At 33.1% G+C, this 21,500-nt stretch overlaps 1 protein-coding gene across 1 annotated transcript; it reads left to right on the forward strand.

Moving 5' to 3' along the window:
* Positions 1 to 104: 104 nt before the first annotated feature.
* LOC149796883 (glycine receptor subunit alpha-2-like) lies at positions 105 to 21,096 on the forward strand. Its single transcript, XM_089961537.1, has 8 exons — positions 105 to 218; positions 2,359 to 2,426; positions 4,872 to 4,939; positions 5,371 to 5,597; positions 6,580 to 6,662; positions 13,082 to 13,213; positions 13,896 to 14,305; positions 19,528 to 21,096. Exons 1-8 carry the CDS (start codon positions 124 to 126, stop codon positions 19,696 to 19,698), a joined length of 1,254 nt encoding a protein of 417 aa, XP_089817663.1. The 5' UTR covers positions 105 to 123; the 3' UTR covers positions 19,699 to 21,096.
* The last annotated feature ends 404 nt before the right edge of the window (positions 21,097 to 21,500 follow it).

Here is a 21,500-nt window from a genome sequence, read left to right on the forward strand (position 1 = left end):
CAGAGCGGACAGAAATTAACAGTTTTTCCTTTTCCTTTATAAATCATCTATTACAAAAACATAAATAATTTACAGGTTTGTCCTTCAGTTTGTTCTCTGTTTTCAGCCTAATAATCCTGATCAATGAAAATGGCGCTCTGGCAGTGCGTTGTTTGCGCATGGATTTTACTTCTGGTTTGTAATTCGGTCGTGCCTTTAAACACTACAGGAATATCCAGGTTTGCTTCCTCTGTCGTTTTAAACGTGTCCAAGGATAAATTCAACTCTGAAGATTAGTCCTGAATACTTACGCTGCTCTGTAACGTGCTATAAGTTCTTATTTTCAAATCGTTCCTTAAAGTAAATATAAGTGCACAATCAAAATTAGGTTGCAATATCTCAAGTTTCATAGGATGTGAAATACAAATACTTATAGCCATTGAGTAATTGAAAAATTATCAGTTCTGTTAACTTTTTTCATGTACTTTGAAATTATGCCTCAGTCATCAATGTCATTATCATCTTCTATAATGATGATAATGGTGTTTATTTGTACTACAGGCTTCTGGCCCATGATACATATCCGCACAGTCATGCGGTACAAAAAGAATGTTTTAGGCGTAACAAAAGAAAATCGTATCTATTGGAAGTGATATACATGACAGTAATCATTTTCTCGAATTGAGTGAAATGCAAATATATATTACACAGTAATCACAAAAACTAATTTAAACAGAACCCTAAAGCCTGCATGGAGCAAGTTTTGTGATATTGATCTTAAGTCTAATGTAGCCTGAGTCGATGATTAAAACGGTTTATCTCATCTGTAAGGCTTTGATAGTAAATATTGATAAATTAGTCATCAGAATTTTACTAGTATCATTTTGTATAAAAGTCTTTCATTTTTCTCAAGGTGGAATAATAATAATAATAATAATAATAATAATAATAATATTATTATTATTATTATTATTATTATTTATCTGATTATAAAAAAGCGTTTGACCATGTTGATAGTAACTTACTTCATCAGAAATTAGTAAATGAAAGCATTACCAGTAAAATGCTTAAGACACTGGAAGCTATATATTCAAAAGGCTTTAAACACAGCAAATTGTAAGATAGAGAAAAATATAATTCGTTTCACAATGCAATAATATCCTTCACTAAATATTATAGGCCTTGTAATTAATAAATATTGGAATCTCTTCAATTTATCAGAGAACTGCATAGTAAAAACATTTTACAAATGCAAAACAATTCTTGCTTATAGAAGACATAAGAATTTGCTAGATTTTCTGATTAAAACTAAACCGACAGAAAATATATAAAGATGTTTTTCATCATTCTAATGAAATAAGCGTCGGTGCTCACAATGTACAAATATAAGAGAAAGTGCTATTTTAGTAGCTCCAATACAAAAGAAGTCTTTTCTCTACGTTTCAATATTGACTGCATATCAACAGATGTGATTTATTTAATGACCCGTAAGACATGTAACATGCAATATGTTGGAGAAACACTTCATCAAGTTTCTAAGAAAATGAATAATCATCACATTAATATAAAATGTTATAAATCATCAGCTCTCTAATTTTTCAATGCAAATTAATACAAATAATCACTATGTAAGTGATTGTTCTTTCATCTCAATTGATATTGTGCATGAAGAGATTAATAGACTGATTAAAGAAGTATCTGGATTCATAGGTTAGATGTATCTTAATGGTCTTAATACCAAGGCACTGTTTACAACTTAAATTTTAATAAAAGAATTGATATGCTGTATATCCTTTATACATAAACTGTTTGTCTCTACATTTTTATTTCAATATATATATGTTTTGATGAGGACAAATAATATTAAAAAAGAAAACTGGTTAACCTTTCTTAATTGTTTATTAACATTATTCGCGAAGCTAATATAGTTACGACACTTAGTTCAAATTCGAGCTCATGGCCGTGCTATTCCCTCATGGTATTTGTTAAACGTCATCGTAAATCATATTTTCTAATTTAGAAAGTTTCTACGACAAATGTATATTTCTTTGTCGATGAAATTCAATTTGGACGTAAGAAAAATCGATCTTAACACAGGCAAACTGAACAAACCATGATTGCACCTCTTGCTCGTACCTTCAAGCATTTCATGTTTTTTAAATTTTCAAATACTTATGAAAAATACTTTGATTCGACACAAGACCATAATTCAGTTAAAGTTATATATTTGTTACATAGATTTGACAATGAAAAATGTTAATACCTACCGTGACCGTTGAGCAAGAAGCTGTATTAATGCAGATTGAAATGTGTACATTACGTTAAGCTAAAAATTCACATTTAACATGTATTGATGTCGTAATATGCATCGATTTTTAGACAGAAGATCATTGATCATATTTTGGAGCCTCCGTACGATTCCAGAATCCCACCAAATTATGAAGAAGGTGAGTCAAAACTATTTCTCCTCCGTGTGGAAAATAACTATTTGTCAATGCGCCATAAAATAACAAAAAGTGTAAAAATATAGCCCAGCATGAGCGGTAAATACTTATCCTTTTAAAATGTAAAACTGTGTTGACAAATTCATTTCTATTTGTATTATACGATTTATTTCTATTACCTTTTCTGACTATGCTCATATAATATTACTAATATTAAGAAAAGAACATAAGAGATCTTAAAGCTTCATCTTTAGTCTTACTTTCTGAATATAGGTAATCGTGACTTGACTTCGATACAGTGACCCAGGAACGGTCATTGATACTACTTGGAAAGATGGTTGGAATGTCACCTCGATGTGCTCTGTTTGGACACCTTAAATTTGGCTTCTTTTTTCCCGGATGTCTTCAACATCATCAGCTTTTTTGTTTTTATATGATATTGTTATGCGAGTCATACCTTTGTCCTCTAGAAAACTATTTGTCCTCGAGATATATGCTTATTGGCTACGGCATCTTTTTATTTTTGAGCCACATAATTAGCCTATACGTGGTGGTATTAAATACAGTTTTTCTCAGGAATGATGGCTGAAAATAATTGCCCGAAAGAAAATACCTATTTTGTCAGAAGGGGCCTTTGTATGGGAAATTGAATGCATTAGTACTATTTAACCTAAAACCATTTCTGTATTGCATCGCCTTCACCTCACAGTGACTTCTTGATGTAAACAGGATCTTCACGAGCTAGAATTTCTGGCACCTACAAGGGAATACGCAGTGTACCATTTTCATCTGTTTTAAAAGTTGTTTCTTGAAGAGATCGTACATACAATGTCAGCGCGAGTCGCCGAGCTTAAAACAAACATTTAGTAATTTGGACAAATATTAGAATTGAATACTTGTCTTTGTCCTTGATAGGGCATGTTGTAAAATGACCGGTACTTTGATAAGTACTGTTCTGCTTTTTATGCACCAATAATAACTAACCAATAGCAAATAATTTCTTATTGAAATTAATAATATAATTTACAAAGTCTATTTGACTGACGATATGGTGGCTAAAATGTTATTCACGACAGTAACGATGTGGGGCTCCCTCTTGTTTATGAATTTTAAGGTACTTTGCGAGGAACGGGAGCAGAGTAAAACGGGCACCTGCTGCTTCTATGACCGTCACATTGATTATAGTGTGACCAAACTCCTTTCCTGATGAGTATCTGTTAATATTCCGATATACTTATTTCATTCCTTCTAACGGATAAAGACTATTAATTGCCACTAGGTACTGATGTCTTTAACAAGGCTTTCTTCTCACCATTGTAGTCTTTGTGATATGTATGTACAATTCCGGAGATTACGGCCCTTAATGATTCTTTCAAGATACGATTAATTAGGATAGAGCACAACCAAGAGATATGCTAGGAATGCAAAAAGAGATTATGCAAAGCAAAAAGAGTCGCATATGGATGAAGTCCACGAAATTTACAATTTATACTGTTTCTTCTATCTTACTACGATTTCCAAGCATATTGTAAAGCAATCTTTGTCTATTTTTTATAAACTTCATCTCGGATTATCACTTCCATATAATTATTTTTTCATATGCCTATAAAAGACACAATTTTCTAATTCCATATCAAATGAAACCCAAACGCTAAAACTAGATTATGATATCACACAAATTATCCAACCGTAAGCCAGTTCTTGAGAAGCTGACATTTGTTTTATAGACTAGAAATAAGTGCACTTTTAAATAGATCTGCTAAGTTGAAACATTCGAACAGCAACAAAAGTCCTTCAGTCGTTTTGGTAAAGTTTAAAAGCATACTGAACTACCCACTAGACGTTGTTTTCAGATGGAATACATTTTGCATCAAGTTTTTAAAATAAAATTGGTGAAATACTTCGATTCGCAAAACTGGTGAATTTCAATATTATTGTCAACCAACTATATCAACTAAATTCTCCAGATGAAGAATAATTACTGACCCTGACACCAAATAAATCCAATGTAAACACATTCATCAGAATTTACATGTTGTGAATGCAGAAATAGAATAGATTCATCCGCGCAACTTATTCGACACCTCGTCCCATATTAGTAAATAACTTTCGTCATCTATGTAAAATATTTTAAATAACTTTATATTTGAAATAATTTTAATTTAAATAAATATTTATTCTTTAAAGGTATGTAAGAAATGCACAATCAATATAACCATAAATGTATAGTCAGTCTAACAGGTTGATCCGGAAGCTGTATCATCTGTCGTGAGTATGTGGCTTCATATGATGGTGTCATATACACACATAAGAAGATGCAGCTTTACCGATTAAAGTAATAGAGTAATAATGCGTTTATATAAAACGCCACCGTATTGAATTCTCGGCATGCTAGAAATCTGAACCATTGAATACAATAATTAACCAATGAAACGTGTACATTTTCAGATTTTCCGGTTGTTGTAAGTGTGCAGGTGTATGTATTAAGTTTGGACTCAGTCAGCGAAGCCGACATGGTGAGTAAAACAAGTAAATAAATCGACTCGTATGATTTTGGCTGATTTTTCTTCTACATTGCCGTTTTTGCGTTTATGAATATTATATCAGAATTTTATTCAATTTTAGTAGAGACCAAAGTCACAGCCGTATCATCTTTAAATCCAGTCATTCACAGAGTTCATAACGTTACAATACATCTCGGTAAAAATGGACGTAATAATGATGGCGTTATAATTATCGCGTCATTTCGATCTGTGCAGTAAGCTTTGGGTTTTTAAAAGCTGACTACCATTAAGAGGACATTCTGAGAACTCTGACATAATGGTCATTCATTTTTTTTGTAGTCTAATAAAAAAAACCTTTTATAATTCTTTGCAATTTCTACTAGTCGTCATTTTCGGCAAATTTTCCAAAAAATGCTTTGACAAATTTTCCATTTCAATTGTAGGAATACGTAATGGTACTCTTTTTGCGTCAGACGTGGGAGGACGAAAGACTAGCTTACGAGCCTATTCCCAATTTGAAATCTCTAGAATTAGATGTCAAGATTATGGAAAAAGTATGGGTACCGGACCTGTACATTTTAAACGAGAAGAAGGCTTCTTTTCACACAGTCACTGTTCCAAATAAGCTAATGCACATCTACCCCGACGGACGAACACAGTACAGTATCAGGTAGCACCATTAAACTTTGATAATTGTTGTTGAGAGATAATGATGAAAAGGTAAATCAATGAAATGAAAACAAAATTATGTGCAATGCATAGTCATGTGTTCTTCTTTTGATAGGTTTCTTTTAAAGATAAAGTTTTCATGAACAAATGTTATGTTTAGGTAGCTCAGACGTGAATAATAATGATTGTTTGACAAAATGTCATCCCTTAATTTGCATTTATAGATTCTTTTCTTTTAAGAATTCATGTTTGTATCAGATACAGTGATATGCTGGCTTATGCTCCACATTTGACTGTCTCTATCTGTATCGCCCTTAATTTTCAGTTTTAAAATTTTAAGTGCACCTATGTCTCCAGGTATTATTTTAAATATAAAGTATTCTTTATTTTGATAAAATTACATTAACTACAGATAACTTATTTTTAAAACTACTTTAACAACTTTACATATACAGTATTTAAATTGTAGTTTTATAATATTTGACAGAGTATAATGATTCATGTATGGCTTTACTGAGGAGTAATATAATTGATATCAGTAAAATTATGTTGCAGTAAACGAATATAATTTCATGTTGCCTCAAAGCCGTGTGAACGAGATAATTCTTCCAGTGCCTATCTCGTGGCTATGAATTAGTATGATGAGACCACAAATTGTGTCGTACCCAAGAAAAAATATCATGTGGCAGATATTTTGATGGCACGAGATGTTATCTTTGTCTAATTTCAAGGATGTTAGACTTGTTGGGTTTATAAGCTTATCTTATAGCCACGACACTGTATCTCGTGGTCTCAAGAAAATATTTCGTGGCCCAGAAAAGCATATAGCATCATTTCACACATGACCAATTCTAAAGTATCCATTTTCTTGATGAGATCAAACGATGTCACTTTCGCAACGTTTCGACTGTGTTTAAGTGCAATCTGAAAGCAATATCAACTTAGTGACGTTACTTTAAAAGCCTTGTACATTATCTTCACAGGATATCAGAAACCCTAAAGTGCAACATGGATCTCCGTAAATACCCCCTTGATTCACAGAAATGTTCAATGATTATGGAGAGTTGTAAGTTACAGCATGTTTCATTAAATGTTCTTTTATAATATAATTAAGGTTATCTAATAAACCACATCTGCCAATTTTATTTAAGAATCTGTTATATTATACATGGTCATTATATTAAATGATTATTTGCAGATTATATACCACAAGATAAAGTTCAATAAATATCAGCCGTATTTTGCAACAGTTGTGGTTGAAGTTAGTGCAGCGCGTTCTCATGTCTGACGTAGATCATCTCAAGTCTTCTAATTTTAACGAGAATTGCATGTATTTATTTAATGAGTAAACAAATAAACACATACAGACATTTTCATACAATCACATCCCAATTCTGTCCAAATATCAAATACAATGAAATGATGCATCCTCATTCAGACTTATGTATTTCACAAACGTTAAAACAATTACAAACCAGTGCTAGTGTGTACGTGTAATGATATGATTAGGTTTGTAGCCTGCACGTGTACCGTCATATATAGTGTTCCAAAAGAACAATATATTTACATTTATTTTTCTTTTTAATATCTAATAAATATGCAACACTTTGGTTATTTATCGCTAATCTAATGGAAAAGTCAATACAAATTCCATGTAATTGTATAGTTTAATTTTTACAGATGACACAAATTGTGCATAAGCATGATTTTATTATATGGATACTATATTTCTCTACAAATATTATTTTCCACATAACTTGCATTGAGCAACATTCGATAAGGCATAGGTACATTCCTAATTCTAACGTCTGAGTTGAAGTTTCAGACAAAAACATACTTAACAATCCTAAAATTGTTATGCTGTTAAACTTTGGGGATGCTTTTAAAAATTTATTTTACATTCGATAAATACCACCCGGATAATTTAAAGTTGGAACAATCCTAAAATCGTAAAATATTAAACATCCAGTAAGTTTATTTTACTTCTATCATTTTCTTTCTTTAATTCATTCATTGTAACACATTTACAGCAGGACTCTCTATGCAAAATAAATGTATTTGATTCAGTTTTGAATTTATCTCTGTTTTCATCTATTGCGTTGTTTAATTGCATGAATTCTACCACTCATAGTAAGAGTCTCATTATCTATCTCACATTGCATGTGTCTGTTTTAATCTTATGCCTCAAATCATTAGATTCTTTCCAGATTCCTTTCGTCTTCAATACAACCCTGTACGATATCGAGAGTATTAAACACTTTTTCATCTATGTACGATTTTGTACGGTTTATTGTTTGTATTTTCGTTTTTTGATGCTTCTTTTGATTGTCTGTTTTTCATCGTATGTTCAAACTCACCGAACATTATTGACGTAAAAGTTAGCAATTGTAACGTTGTGATCATATAAACCAAATTAATAAGAAATAAATTGTAAGCCGTCTTCATTGCTTTTACCATGCAATCATACACATTTAGTTTCTTTTTGACCAAGTCCGTCCTTATTATTATCTCTGTTAAATGTGTCTTCTTTTGCACGTTCGAGAGTGTATCAGAGTCACAATTTATCTCGTTAATCAAATCAGTAATATAATTTCTAACATTATCAATATATTCGTTTGGCTTTCAGATGTTTAGCTGGATTTAAAATCTCCCCTGCAACTGTTCCAACTGTGTTAAGAGTTGCAGTCTTTTAGTGATACCATTGTTTTCAGTGTCACTCTTTGAAACATATATTTCGTTCTTTATCTTGATGCTGAATTTGAAGTAACGCAGCTGAATTTTACGTTTGTTGTTGCAAGGTTTGTACAACACCAGACAATGTGAACACCTAAAATCCAATATGTTTCTGATCAGTTGTCTAGGTTTTAGCCTTTGTTAGCTTTCCATTACCACCCTGTTCAATAGATAATACTATATTGCCAACATGCTCCCTCAATGTTTTGATATTTTATAATGTTTATCTTTCAAAGGTTTGCTTATTTGAATATCAACACGTCCTTGTACCATCCGACGGGTAACTGCATGAGTTAATTTAACAGGACCACGCACATTTGTGATATGGTTATTATTAAGGTTAAAGTCGCTGTTAGTAGCGTTACAGGAGAAGCAACATCCGGTCGCACAATGGTATAAAATAAAAACATTTGCTTCTGCATATCACAATATTTATCTTAATAAATATCCATATGGTAACTATTTACTTTATATAAATATTAAAATTGACTTTTCCTTTTAATTATTTTATGTATATATGCAATCTGTTTACGAGACTAAATTGTATTTATTAATGAGGAATGTAATAAGACACCATGAAAAATATATCGAACGGATAGATCCCCTAGCTGTTAAGATACATTTGGTGGTTTTGATCTGATCTCATTTGCGTAGGAAAATATTCAACAGCTAAGATTTGTGCCAAATGGATAAAATCCCACCCATGAGGTCTTGCTTGTTTGTTTGACCGCTTTTGTTTGTTTTGCATTTTGATTGTTTTTTTTTTGTTGTTGTTTGTTTTGCTTTTAGTTTGTTCGTTTGTAATTTGTAGTATTTGCAGTTAACATTCAAAATTGGAGATTCTGGTCAACGCTTTTCAAATCTCTTTATGAATCCGCCACTCTTCTAAAAAGTAATTTCATTGGATCCTTTTCTTGGTTATCTGTATCGTTTATTTTCTTTCTGATTGCATATTTCAATTTTTTGTATCTGTTTCGGCAATAATTTCTCTAATCCGTTATTATGATCTAAACAGTCGAATGGAATCGAGTATATAAAAATCTCATGTTGTATTGTTCTCTAAATGTATTCTGAAAATCTCCGTTTCGGGCTTTAGGATGCAATTATTTGTTTAGAAAATCTTAATTATCATATTTTAGTAGGTACTAATTAAAATGTTTATCGGCTAATGTGTCAAAAATTGAGTTTTACTGTAGCAATTATGTTTATAGTTAAATATCTGTCCAATACTTGAGTGTTCAACTGTCTTGCAGGGCATAGGTAATTTAATACACTTTTAACTCTTTAATCTGATTCCTACGATTTAACTTGAAAGCATATATATATATATATATATATATATATATATATATATATATATATATATATATATATATATATATATATATATATATATGTTGATGAAACATTCTATCTGTACTCTCCATCTTGAAGTTTTCATGTTCGCACACGAATGGAGATCACCTGAAAGTACAAGCCTCTTCGTAAAGAATCGTGACCGTTTCATCGTGTTTTAAAGCTTACAACCAGAATGATTGATCAATACTTTTGACCTCATTCCGTTTTTGTTTGATTCAGTGGGAATCATGTCAAACAATCAAGGAGAAGTGCCAGTCTATTTCTCACCTACCATGTCTGTCTCTTTTCATTTTGAGTAAAATACATCTACTTTGTAATCTTGATGGTTCTATTAAACCTTATCACAACATGTGTCTCTATGTTTTGTCGAAGTAACCTCTATCCACCTGCTACTGATTTTCCACTTGACTAACAAAGACCATTCAATATGAGTTTTTTTTCTTTTCTCGCTTGTGTAATCTTTAAATAGATTGTTTAGTTAACCGTTTGAAGCCACTATTCTTCACTTGACCCTTTTCATTAGTTCCCTCTGTTGATTGATATTTGTATACGGAAATCTACTTACATAATTGTAGCAAAGATGTTTTGAATACTGTTCTTTATCTGTCGGTTAAAATGGTATATAAACATTCAGCAACTACCTTTTATGAGCTATTAACAAGCCAACCATCTTAAATATTACTTTGCCAACAATATATAGGGTTTTCTTTTCAATCCTTCCAAAGACATTACTGATTTTAAATTTATGTCAAATTTTCTATGTTGATTCTAAATCAACTACTTGATATAATGAGATATTATGATACATTATGTGTTATTTTAAATTCAACATTGTTTTCATTGAAATCTATCGCTGCTGTTGTCAAATAATTTTAAATTTGGCTATTGAAGCTTATGAGGCTTTCCGGTTTATTCTGTAAATTGCCACTTGTATTCTCTTGAATTTTATTCTTTGCTGCAGCTAGGTTTGAACATGTATTTGTCGCGTCCAACCTTTTAAGAAAAAAGAATTTTTCCTAGATACCAAAATGGGTCTTTTCAAGTCAACGCAGAAAATACATCATATTTCTACAAAACTGTTATGTTCAATATAATGTGGGTTGGTGACTTTTTTTGATGTTTTAAAATAATAAAAAGCACATGATTTACGTCACTGTTACACGTGTACAAATACATCTTCATTCTACTGTCAACTAAGTCTCTCTTTATGTGCATATACATCAGCATTTGTATTGTGTACATATATGTCATCGTTTATCATATTAAACAATGTTGTTTTGGAGGAAAAACAGATATCAGTAGAATTAACAAACGTATCAGATTGAGACGGAATTATATCGTATGGTGTATTCCTTAAAGGGTTTTGATATCACACAGGACTGAATGTAAATTGTAAATTTTGATAACATTCAAAAATATCTAGGAGAGTATATTGTGATAAAATCGCGTTTTAATACTAGCATTTCAATTTAGGTTTGTAACTGCTGTATATTATTTCGTCAAATACATGTACGTTCTCATCGAAAGAACAATCTAACTGCAAACACTGTCACATGCATGTTTCTCTTGGTTGTTTTGAGTGCCGAAACTTTGAGATCATCTCAGTTACATAACTCGTTTTGTTTCCTTAATTGAGAAGTTTTGCTATCTCACATTCAGACTATGAATTTGAAAACAAGTGACTTCAAACACTAAAATCTGTATATGCTAAATGTTTAAAGTTTTTGATTGTAAATGTGAAGAATAAAGACAATTAGTTTTGTTTCTAAGAAAGTCTTTTTCAAAGATTGCAAACAGGATACTTGCCTTGACTTAATTTGCTAATATGTATACAATATGTTTTCATCTCAACTTCTTTTATCTACTGCAATAGTAAAATTACCTATTGATTGCTTTAGTTTGAAGTGTTGTCACAAAATTTCAAGATGACTTATGCAAAATCTTCTTTCAGTCACTTAGTCTCCCAGACAAGTGAAGATTGCATTTAAAACACTTCTTTCTAGTAGAAACGAAAATCGATTTTAAAGCTAAATTTAGATCCTGTTTAGAATTCCCCTTGATTCTCTTACAAGAACTGAATACCGCAATGACTTCAAAGTTCATTTTATTGTACTGGCTGTTAATATCGTATCGGTAAAGCGTTGTTTAGGTATAATAATGGTATCATATATTGTATTTTAAAATTAATTTTCTGTTTCATTTTCTTAATCCATTTCAATACATTTTGTTCATTTTCCACAGGTTAATCCTTCTTATATAAGTCTTTTCTAAGAACACACAAGGTGGTTTTAATTTTTCTCCCTCACTTCTCTCCTAGTTATTCAAACATTAATTGTATCGACATTGCAAATGAGGTTACCATTTCACAAAATTATTTTCTTCGAGAATTGATAAAATATGAACCCTCTTTATACATTGACTAAAAGCCTGCTTACGATGATAGAAATATTACTGGGTGGGCTACAATGTTATTTCATTGAAATACAATTTCTGCTGCTCTATGTCCGTTACAGGTACATTCTTTAACATAAAACATTGACATGAACAAGTTGTGACTGTTATTGTTAAGTTCACTCGTACTACACATATATTCCACATGAAAAAAGCCTGATTTGCTTTTTTACCGTCACCACAATATATGTCGCATTGAAGATGTTGACAAGCGAGTTCTTGTAATATACACCTGTGTGCATTTCCTTTCTTCAAACTCCATTCTTCTTTTATGAATCTGTCAATCCGCTTTTCTTGATATGGCAAATTTTAAATGTAATGCACCTCGATTTTTGGAATGTACTTTTAACATTTGTAAAATGTAAGGCTTTACCAAAACTGAATTTTATATTTGCTTCCATCAAGATGTGTTTAAAACATAAATTCAGTTTTCTTTGTTTGCTTAAAAAAATAGAAATAAAATTTACTTTGGGTTAGAGTCAACTTTTGTATATAACCACCTCACGCTGCTTATGTTAGTGATCCACTATTATAATTGTAATTAATTAGTAGTGTTAATTAATTAATGTATTTATTCATTTATAGGACAGAACATTTTATATGCATGCAACTAACTGCTTGCTAAAGCATAGACTCTACAATCTATATTTACCTTTAAAGTCCGAGCAGAAGACATTTTATTGTCTTTACCACATTTTAACTGGTTTCGTAGTACTTTTATTTTTGTGAAATACTACTCAAAATTTGACAGGTCAAGTGTTGTTTTAGAGGGGTTGAATTAATTTCTGAAAATGTCATGATGTATGTAGTTATTTGCAGACGAGTGAAAAGGTCGTACTATTTTTAATTTTCACTTTAGTCCAATTCTGTGAATAAGTCAATTATTCAATTTATATATCAAAATGATACAAATAAATATTGTAAAACATCATTTATTTACAGATGGGTATAGCATCGATAACGTAAAATTTGTTTGGCACCAGGATCCAGTGAATTTTGACCTGTCCATGAAGCTCCCTCAGTTTGAAATAGTGGGTCACAAGACAGGCATCTGTGACGCGACATACTATGGGGGTAGGTCAACATATTTTAGCATTTCTACATGCAGTGTTTCACCTAAACGTAGTGGCATACACAATTGTCTTGATTTCTAAGGTATTTTTATACTTCTTGTGGTCAGCAAAATATGCAGATTGGCGCTAACGACTACTGATAAACATGGACATCGAAAGAATGCAACAAAGTAGACATTTTATGCAACGCATGGTACTATCCTGAGTTAAAAATCCCTACTTTTAACTTTGATGGATTGTAACAAATATATTGGTTCCATTCCGACAAAATTTCTAGACGACGCTGTCGATATCATTTTAACATGAATTTATTTGGAATTATGTTTAAATAAAAGAATAAATTTGGAATAAAGTTTTCCTTTTTGTACAGTATGATCTGACTTGCGTCAGGAACAGGCCAAAGTAAAGCGAGTTTAACATTATAATATAATAAAATGCACAAACAAATACGCTTGTTATTCCCTTACTTCAGATATATATTGATTCAATCAATCATTATTTGCAACAGGCTCACAGTCCAAGGCCTGTATTATATTTTTTCAGACGCTATCCCCGTTCCAAATGATTGGAATTACATTTTTCAGATAGGTTCCCAGTTCCAAAGGGCTGGCCTTATATTTTTGAGATACGTTCACAGTTCCAAAGGGTTGGTATTAAATTTTTCATTCACGTTCTTGTTTCAGTTAATTACTCCTGCATATGCCTGGATATTGTCTTAGAGAGGAATTTTGGATACTACATTACCCAGATATATACTCCCAGCATCCTAATTATCATCCTTTCCTGGGTCTCATTTTGGATCGACGTCGACGCCGTACCTGCTCGGATATCCCTCGGACTTTTGACCGTGCTGACCATGACAACGCATAGCACAGGAGTAAGATCAAATTTGCCACATGTCTCTTATATCAAAGCCATTGATATTTGGATGGCGATATGCTTGTTCTTCGTGTTCGCAGCTCTGATAGAATTTTCGCTCGTTAATGTACTTTGTAGAGTTCAAAAACGTAGAATGAGTGAAACCGTAAAGAATTCATCGAAACCTATGCAGCTACAATCCACGGTACATGACGAGTATAAGCCAAAATCAGAGGTAGGAATGACTAAGTGTTCCAAAGAAAATTTAAATATATATATTCTGGTAAACTTATTCAAACTCTTAATTATAATACGAACAGATGTATGATCTGTGCAACATCTGAACTATCTAAACTTTTCGACCTACGATCGATTGTATGTTATCTCAGTGCTATTTTCACTTACCTATGTACACTCTGTTGTATACTGTCGCAGTAATATTTCAACTGGATTATCAACCCTACATTCTGCTGTGTGCAAATCATGCTGAAGTATTTTAATGTTGATCTCAACCACCCCACCCCCACTCCTGTGTCAAATTTCCCTCTGAGGTCGGAGCATCTTAAAACGATGTTTATTATCGCAGCAATTTTTCTCCAAGGTGTTACGCACAAAAATAGTGTGTGCTACGAAAGGCCAAATATTTGGATCGAAAAGCATTATTATCCAGGTACTCCCTCACTTTTCGGCTATAATATGGTGCGCGACACAGTATTAGCAGGGGATATTCCAAATATACATCTGGTCGGTTCCCAATGCCAACACCCTTTCTGCTCCTAGATGCCTTTGTAACACAGCAGTTCCTACATACCTGCTGATGAGTTGGAGGTGGAGGCCTCCGATGAGCCCTCGTCTGCTGAAACTTTTGGCAGGGTCGCAGTAAGACTAAAAAATACTGGGCTTTTCTAGGAATACTGGAGAAAAAAAACCAGGAATATTGGGGTCTCCTTAATAAAACGGGTCGATTACCAAAACATGCTGAAAACGGTTTCCTTGTTTTCTGGTTTGCATTTGTACATCCCAGGAAAGTAAGATAACGGCACCGCTGGAAGAGCAGCTACAACAATGCCGCCCTAGTACGACTTACTCTCCAACCATATACACGAAATATAGAACACCCGTGGAAAATTCTGCCAATGAAACTAGGAAGAACAATGCTACTGGAACTAAAAGCATCTACAAAATATGGAGCTTGGTAATAGTGTCTGAACCTGCCCTCGACGTTCCAGTGACTATTTAATCACCCGTTGCCGAAGGAGGTGTTCCAGCGCCTGTTACCTAGACAGCTCACTCAGCGCCCAATACCTCCACTGCTGTAACTGCCGCCCCATAAGTATTCTAAACAGCTCCCTCTCTCTCTCTCTTTCTCTCTCTCTCTTTCTTTCTCTCTCGACCATCGTCCCTGGAAGAACATGTGCTGTAGGAGACAAAAAAGGTTTGGTTTAGTAGTACAAATTCTTAATCAGATGGATCTGAAGAGTGACAAGGTCGTAAAAATAATTTGCCATATCCAACATTTCGCTGGAACAGCAAAGGATGACTTGGAAGATACCAGGAAACTGAATACACTAGAAACATGAGTCGCCAAAAAATGGAGCGTTCTTTAACTTATCAAGTAATTGCAGTTCTGTTGAAGACATGTGCGCGGGTTGTATCCCCAGTAAAGTCACTATTTAACGTAGAGAAAACGCATGCACCGAAAGTCACATTGTGTACATGGTTTTGGCAAACGAGACGAATTCTAAATGTATCAGCACTGGCCCCCACCCCCCCCGAAAAAAAACCCCACTTTGCAGCCAAGCCTTCCCAACATGGCTTTGGTAGCCTAGTGCAAGAGCCGTCATGACGACGGACCGAATCCCACTAGATAACAATCTATAAAAACCCACTAGATAATAATCGTGGTAGCGCTGGGAAACAATACTCTTGATATGTCGTACACCATATGGTAGCCGAAAAGCGAGGTAGGGCTGAAACGAAAAACACAATCACACTGTTTTCGCACAGTAATGTAGAGAAGTTGCTGCGGTAAGAAATTTTATTTTAAGCTTCTCTGGCTTCAGCAGAGATTTTTGCGCAGCCATTATAGGGTGGGCTGTGCTAAACTTCACCTTTTATAGCTATTTATGCTATCTTGTGTTATGGTAACGTACCTTCCATCACTACATTGAATACCAGCTCAGTACTATTTCAACTTCTCTTCTTACACGCCATTGTCAACTGTCTGAGCACTATTTTAACTTACCTAACAACGCTACATTGCAAACTGTCTCAGTAATAATTACCAGCCAACACTATTGGATACTATCTCAGTGTTATTTGATTTACCTACCCACACTCCATTGGATACTATCACTGTGCTATTTTAACTTAACATACCTACACTCTACTGGATACTATCTCTGTGCTAGTTTAACTTACCTACATATATTCCACTGTTTATAGTGCAATATTTTAACTGAATAACCGACCTATACCTCACTGAATGCTATATCCCACTGTATGCTATTAGCACACACTTCTATTGTATGTCGGTGCTGTTTAAACAGCATTACACTCAACTGTATGTAATCTAAGTGCTCTTGCAACTGTATTTCACTTAACTGAATGCTGTCTCGTGCTATTTTATCTGCATCACACTCCATTGCATGCTTTCTTACGTTATTGTATACAATCACAGTGCTATTCCGACTGTATTGCACTCAGTGTTATTTGATCTTAGAGTTGTATTAACCGTATTTCACTCCACTATGCTATCTCGGTGTTCATTTAACTGCATTAAACTCCACCGATATGCTATGTCAGTTTTATTTTAACGGCATGCTTTCCGGTGTATGCTATTTTAACTACACTGCACTAAATTGCAATCTATGTCAGTGTAATGTTAATTGCATTATACACATTGAATACTGTCTCAGTGCTAATGTAATTGCTTTATACTCCAGTGTGTGATATATCAGTGCTACTTAATTGCATCACACTCTAATTTGACCGCTCCGGTGGCCTAGTGGCAAGACCTTCCTATGCGGGAGGTCGTGGGTTCGAACCCCAGCCGAGTCGTACCTAAGACGCATAAAAATGGTACTCACAGCTGCCTCGCTAGGCGCTCGGAATAAAGAGGTTATTGTTAGGACTGGTAGGCCTGGTGTCAGGATAATGTGACTAAATGGGACATCATGCTACATGTCTGCAGCCAGTGCTAGACATCATTGTAAACTGCCACACTGCGGATATAGTAGCGATATGACTGAATAATTGTTAAACCTATATTAAAAATTAAAATCACACACACACACACACACACACACACACACTCTTTCTCTCTCTCTCTCCTTCTCTCTTATTCTATCTCAGTTCAATTTTAACTTTATTATATATTTCGTAGTGAGATGTTGAAATCTGTCCGTGGGAGAAAATGATATCGCCACAGTAGCGATATCACTTAGACAAGTACTTTCTTTGTCCATTCAGGAAGTATATCTTTGATTTCTCTTTTCCTCTATTTTTCCTCCACACCGGTATGTACATATCTTAAAATGTGTCAACTGCAGACCCTCTGGTGTACATTTATGTAGTCATTGAGGTGCCAGTAAGAAATACCTTAAAATGAACGTCAAAAAGCAAAACGTAGACTTTAAGAATTAACTTTTGATAATTATTTTTCAACGCAGATCATGGAAACTGTCAGGGACAGACCTTACATGACCGGTTGATATGTGTCGCCCGTGCAGCATTATACCTTTGATACTGTACGACAAACGGTACACTTTATTATAAAATATATTCGTGATTAAAGATAGTAATACGCTTTTAAGTAGCAATTTTAGCTCGCATCATAATCGTGTTTGAAAACAATGGCTAAATCATACTCTGATTTGTGTTACAAACCGAAATTAAGTGAAAATCGAAAATTGATATATAGCATCTGCTACTGAACTAGAAAGCAAGCTTACCATGGCCAGATACAAAATTACGTTTGAATGTAGAAATAAGCAAGCTTACCAAGGCCAGATAAAACAATTTACGTTTGAATGTAGAAATAAGCAAGCTTACCAAGGCCAGAAAAAAATTACGTTTGAATGTAGAAATAAGGAAAATGATGAACGAAAATGAAATGTGAAAACAAAAAATAAGAATCTCTTCATATTGGTACGACTACAGTCATTGTTTTGACAAAATATAATTTGAAGCATGATATGTTCAAGCTAGAATTATTGTAAAGATTATGAAATTCTTTTCATCATTGTAGTAATGCAGCTGTCAATCACATTGAGAAAGACTGGAGAAATCCCATGCAAATCGTCTGCTTAATAAAAAGAAAGTATAAGTTTTTTGATTAAGTATATATACATATTTCAATTGTGTAAACATTCTGTACTATCATCCGTGGATTAGCCAGTCGTGAAGGGTAAACATTTTGTACTGTCACCATTGGCTTTTATTTTGTCTGTGTTTCCTTCATTCGATTGAGTCGACTCCCCGTTTTATTGTTTTGTTGTTGTATATTTCTAGACCGATTTATTTTCTCTTCACATTTTCTACACAGAAAACGTGTTTTACTTTGTTTACTTGATTTTTTTAAAATCTGTATTCCAGATCTATGAAATATTCCACTGTCTTCTTTCACTTGCTGGTTTCTGACTTTTCTCAAATTAATATTCTTAGGTCGTATGCCCAATGGTTACCATCTGATTTCCTTCGTTTGGAGCGGCGAAGAAATATCGAAACTGTTAAATTTGGTACAGTTATTATCCAGGAAAAATTGGCACTACAAACCATTGCACGCTTCATTCATATTAGGTTGACACTGTTTCACACCTGACAAGCATTCCGGAAATTCACGTTTTACGTACAATTGTACACTCATTTATTCTTAGTTTGAAGAACTGTGTCTGATTCATAAAATCAAAGATGTTCATCTACCTAAATTGCACTGATATAGAAGAGTACATTTCTTGCAAATAGTTTACATGATCCTTTTCCGCATCACCTTTAAGGCTTAGATTCTGTAATCAATGCAAAACATTGAACTAGATGGAAGAATGTATATTGATCACACAAGAACTTATTGGACAATTCAAAGTTTTAAATCATCGAGTTTGCCAATCTAGCGAAAGACGATTATTCCGTTTATATTACATTTATTTAATAACATTACCACTTTATTCGATTTTTACACACACACACACACACACACACACACACACACACACACACGGGCATTATGATTTGTTATCAAGCTTAATGGCCCATTTCAGTCGTAGTTTAGTTTGATAGTCCATCATCATCACCCGTATTACCGTTAATATTTTTCTTGATTTGGGAGAATACAGCTTTTGAACTGATATAGAGGTTTGTTCTGGTTTCTTCTTGAAACGCGCACGCACTGGGTGTAAACCTGATATTTAATGGAAGATAACTCTATAATTTCAATTCACTGCTTAATCTCTATTTTAGATTGCTGGTAATTGTCAAGGACGACAAATGGTGCAGTTTTTCCTGCCAGACAAGGAAAAAGCTAGAATTGTGGACAAATTATCAAGGGTCATATTTCCTACATTATTTATAATTTTTAATATCATTTATTGGTGTGTTTATGTATTCTGGAAACCGGTACTGGAAAAGTAAGGTATTATCAGTGAGCTTCGCAAACTGAAAACATCCCACATCCTCCTGTCACTCAAAGCGCAAAACCTCCTAATTGTTTTCTTAGTTTCAGCTCAATCGGTACAAAACTATTAAAATATCATTAACGCCATACTATTTAAACATGTAGTAGGCATATATCCTGGCTTCCTATGCTTTCTGCTATCTTCGATCCATCTATACTGTTATTTGCCGAAAATAAAAAAACTCTAAGCTAACTCATGTCTAAACCAAAATGTCTCAATAAACACGTTATATAAATTTAACGAACTGGAAAGTTTAAATACCTATTTACAAAATAACATTCTTCACAAACACGTTGGGGCTTTTCTCGCTGACATTTAAGTGAAGAAATTTATTTTTGGTGGGTTTTGTGCTATTTTGTTTGTTTTCTATTGGTTGTTTTAATACTTACTGACTTTTTGTGGAAATTCAATACACTTTGTAGTTTAAGCTGTACATAGTTCTTTGACGTATTGAGCAGACATTTTTGTGTTCTAAAGACATAATTTGTTATATAGAACAATTGTTTATACAGTTACCATGACTGTGTACCTACAATGAATCTTTTAAATATTCCACTACGACTTACACAGTCTTATTTTAAAAGAATTCCACAACAAAATTGTATTTTGTATAGTAACTTGCTTTTGAAATCGTACTTTGAAAAGTAACTTGCTTTTGAAATTGTACTTTGTATAGTAACCTCGCATTGTACTTAGTAAAGTAGCATGCTTTTGAAACTGTACTTTGTATAGTAACTTGATATTGTACTTTGAAAAGTAACTTGCTTTCGAAACTGTACTTTGTATAGTAACTTGAAATCGTACTTTGTAATGTAACATGCTTTTGAAATTGCATTTTGTAAAGTAACATGCTTTTGAAACTTTCCTTATTATAGTAACTTCAAATTATACTTTGTATAGTAGCTTGCTATCGAAACTGTACTTTGTATAGTAACTTGAAATTGTACTTTGTAATGTAACATGCTTTTGAAATTGCATTTGGTAAACTAACTTGCTTTTGAAACTTTCTTTATTATAGGAACTTCAAATTATACTTTGTTTAGTAACTTGGTTTTGAACCTGTAATTTGTAAAGTAATTTGCTTTAGATATTGCTTAAATTCATGCCAGTTACTGTAATCTGATAGCGATGTTAAATAAGTAATCAATCAGTAATTGTTCCGTTTACTGGATAATCTGTTTATCGATCAACCTCTGCGTTAAAACAATTATCAAGCATGAAATTTATGTAACCAGTGCTTTGAAAACACTGCATGACAATGAAAACCATCATTTTACGATGTCGTAGATGTTTTGATGTTTGTAATATTACGACTCCATGGTCTTAAACTAAGTAACATAATTAATTAAGCAAAATTAATTAAGCAAAATTAATAAGTTTTGTAAAATTTAACAGACAGTTTATGTCTCTAGCATACGAAGTGAAAATGTAAAAATAACTTTCTGTACTGTGACTTTAATCCCAGATTGTGCTAAACGTTTTCTCACTAGTCCAATAGTACAGAGTTTTCCGAACTAATTCAAGCGGTGTTCTGAATAAATTGTACTGATGTGCAAATAGTACTAAATATGCTGATGTGCCAGCAGTTTTGCTCTATGATAATGATATAATCCTAAATGACCTTGAACGAATTCACAATAATCCCAAAATATTGTTTTAGTCCTAAAGTAAATAATCACTATATATTTCAAATGAATAATTTAAATGAATAAATTCCCTTAAATTTTAAGTGAACGCATCTAAAAGACTAATTCTACT

The sequence above is a fragment of the Sinohyriopsis cumingii genome, chromosome 6 (assembly GCF_028554795.1).
Source record: "Sinohyriopsis cumingii isolate HCF-2022 chromosome 6, ASM2855479v2, whole genome shotgun sequence".
NCBI classification, from domain to species: domain Eukaryota; kingdom Metazoa; phylum Mollusca; class Bivalvia; order Unionida; family Unionidae; genus Sinohyriopsis; species Sinohyriopsis cumingii.

What these genes read in the sequence shown, in the direction of transcription:
- LOC149796883 (XM_089961537.1), top strand. Translation starts at nt 124, where the DNA reads ATGAAAATGGCGCTCTGGCAGTGCGTTGTTTGCGCATGGATTTTACTT. An exon ending in CGAACACAGTACAGTATCAG is followed by an intron (nt 5,598 to 6,579) that starts GTAGCACCATTA and finishes TTATCTTCACAG; the next exon opens with GATATCAGAAACCCTAAAGT. An exon ending in TTCAATGATTATGGAGAGTT is followed by an intron (nt 6,663 to 13,081) that starts GTAAGTTACAGC and finishes ATTTATTTACAG; the next exon opens with ATGGGTATAGCATCGATAAC.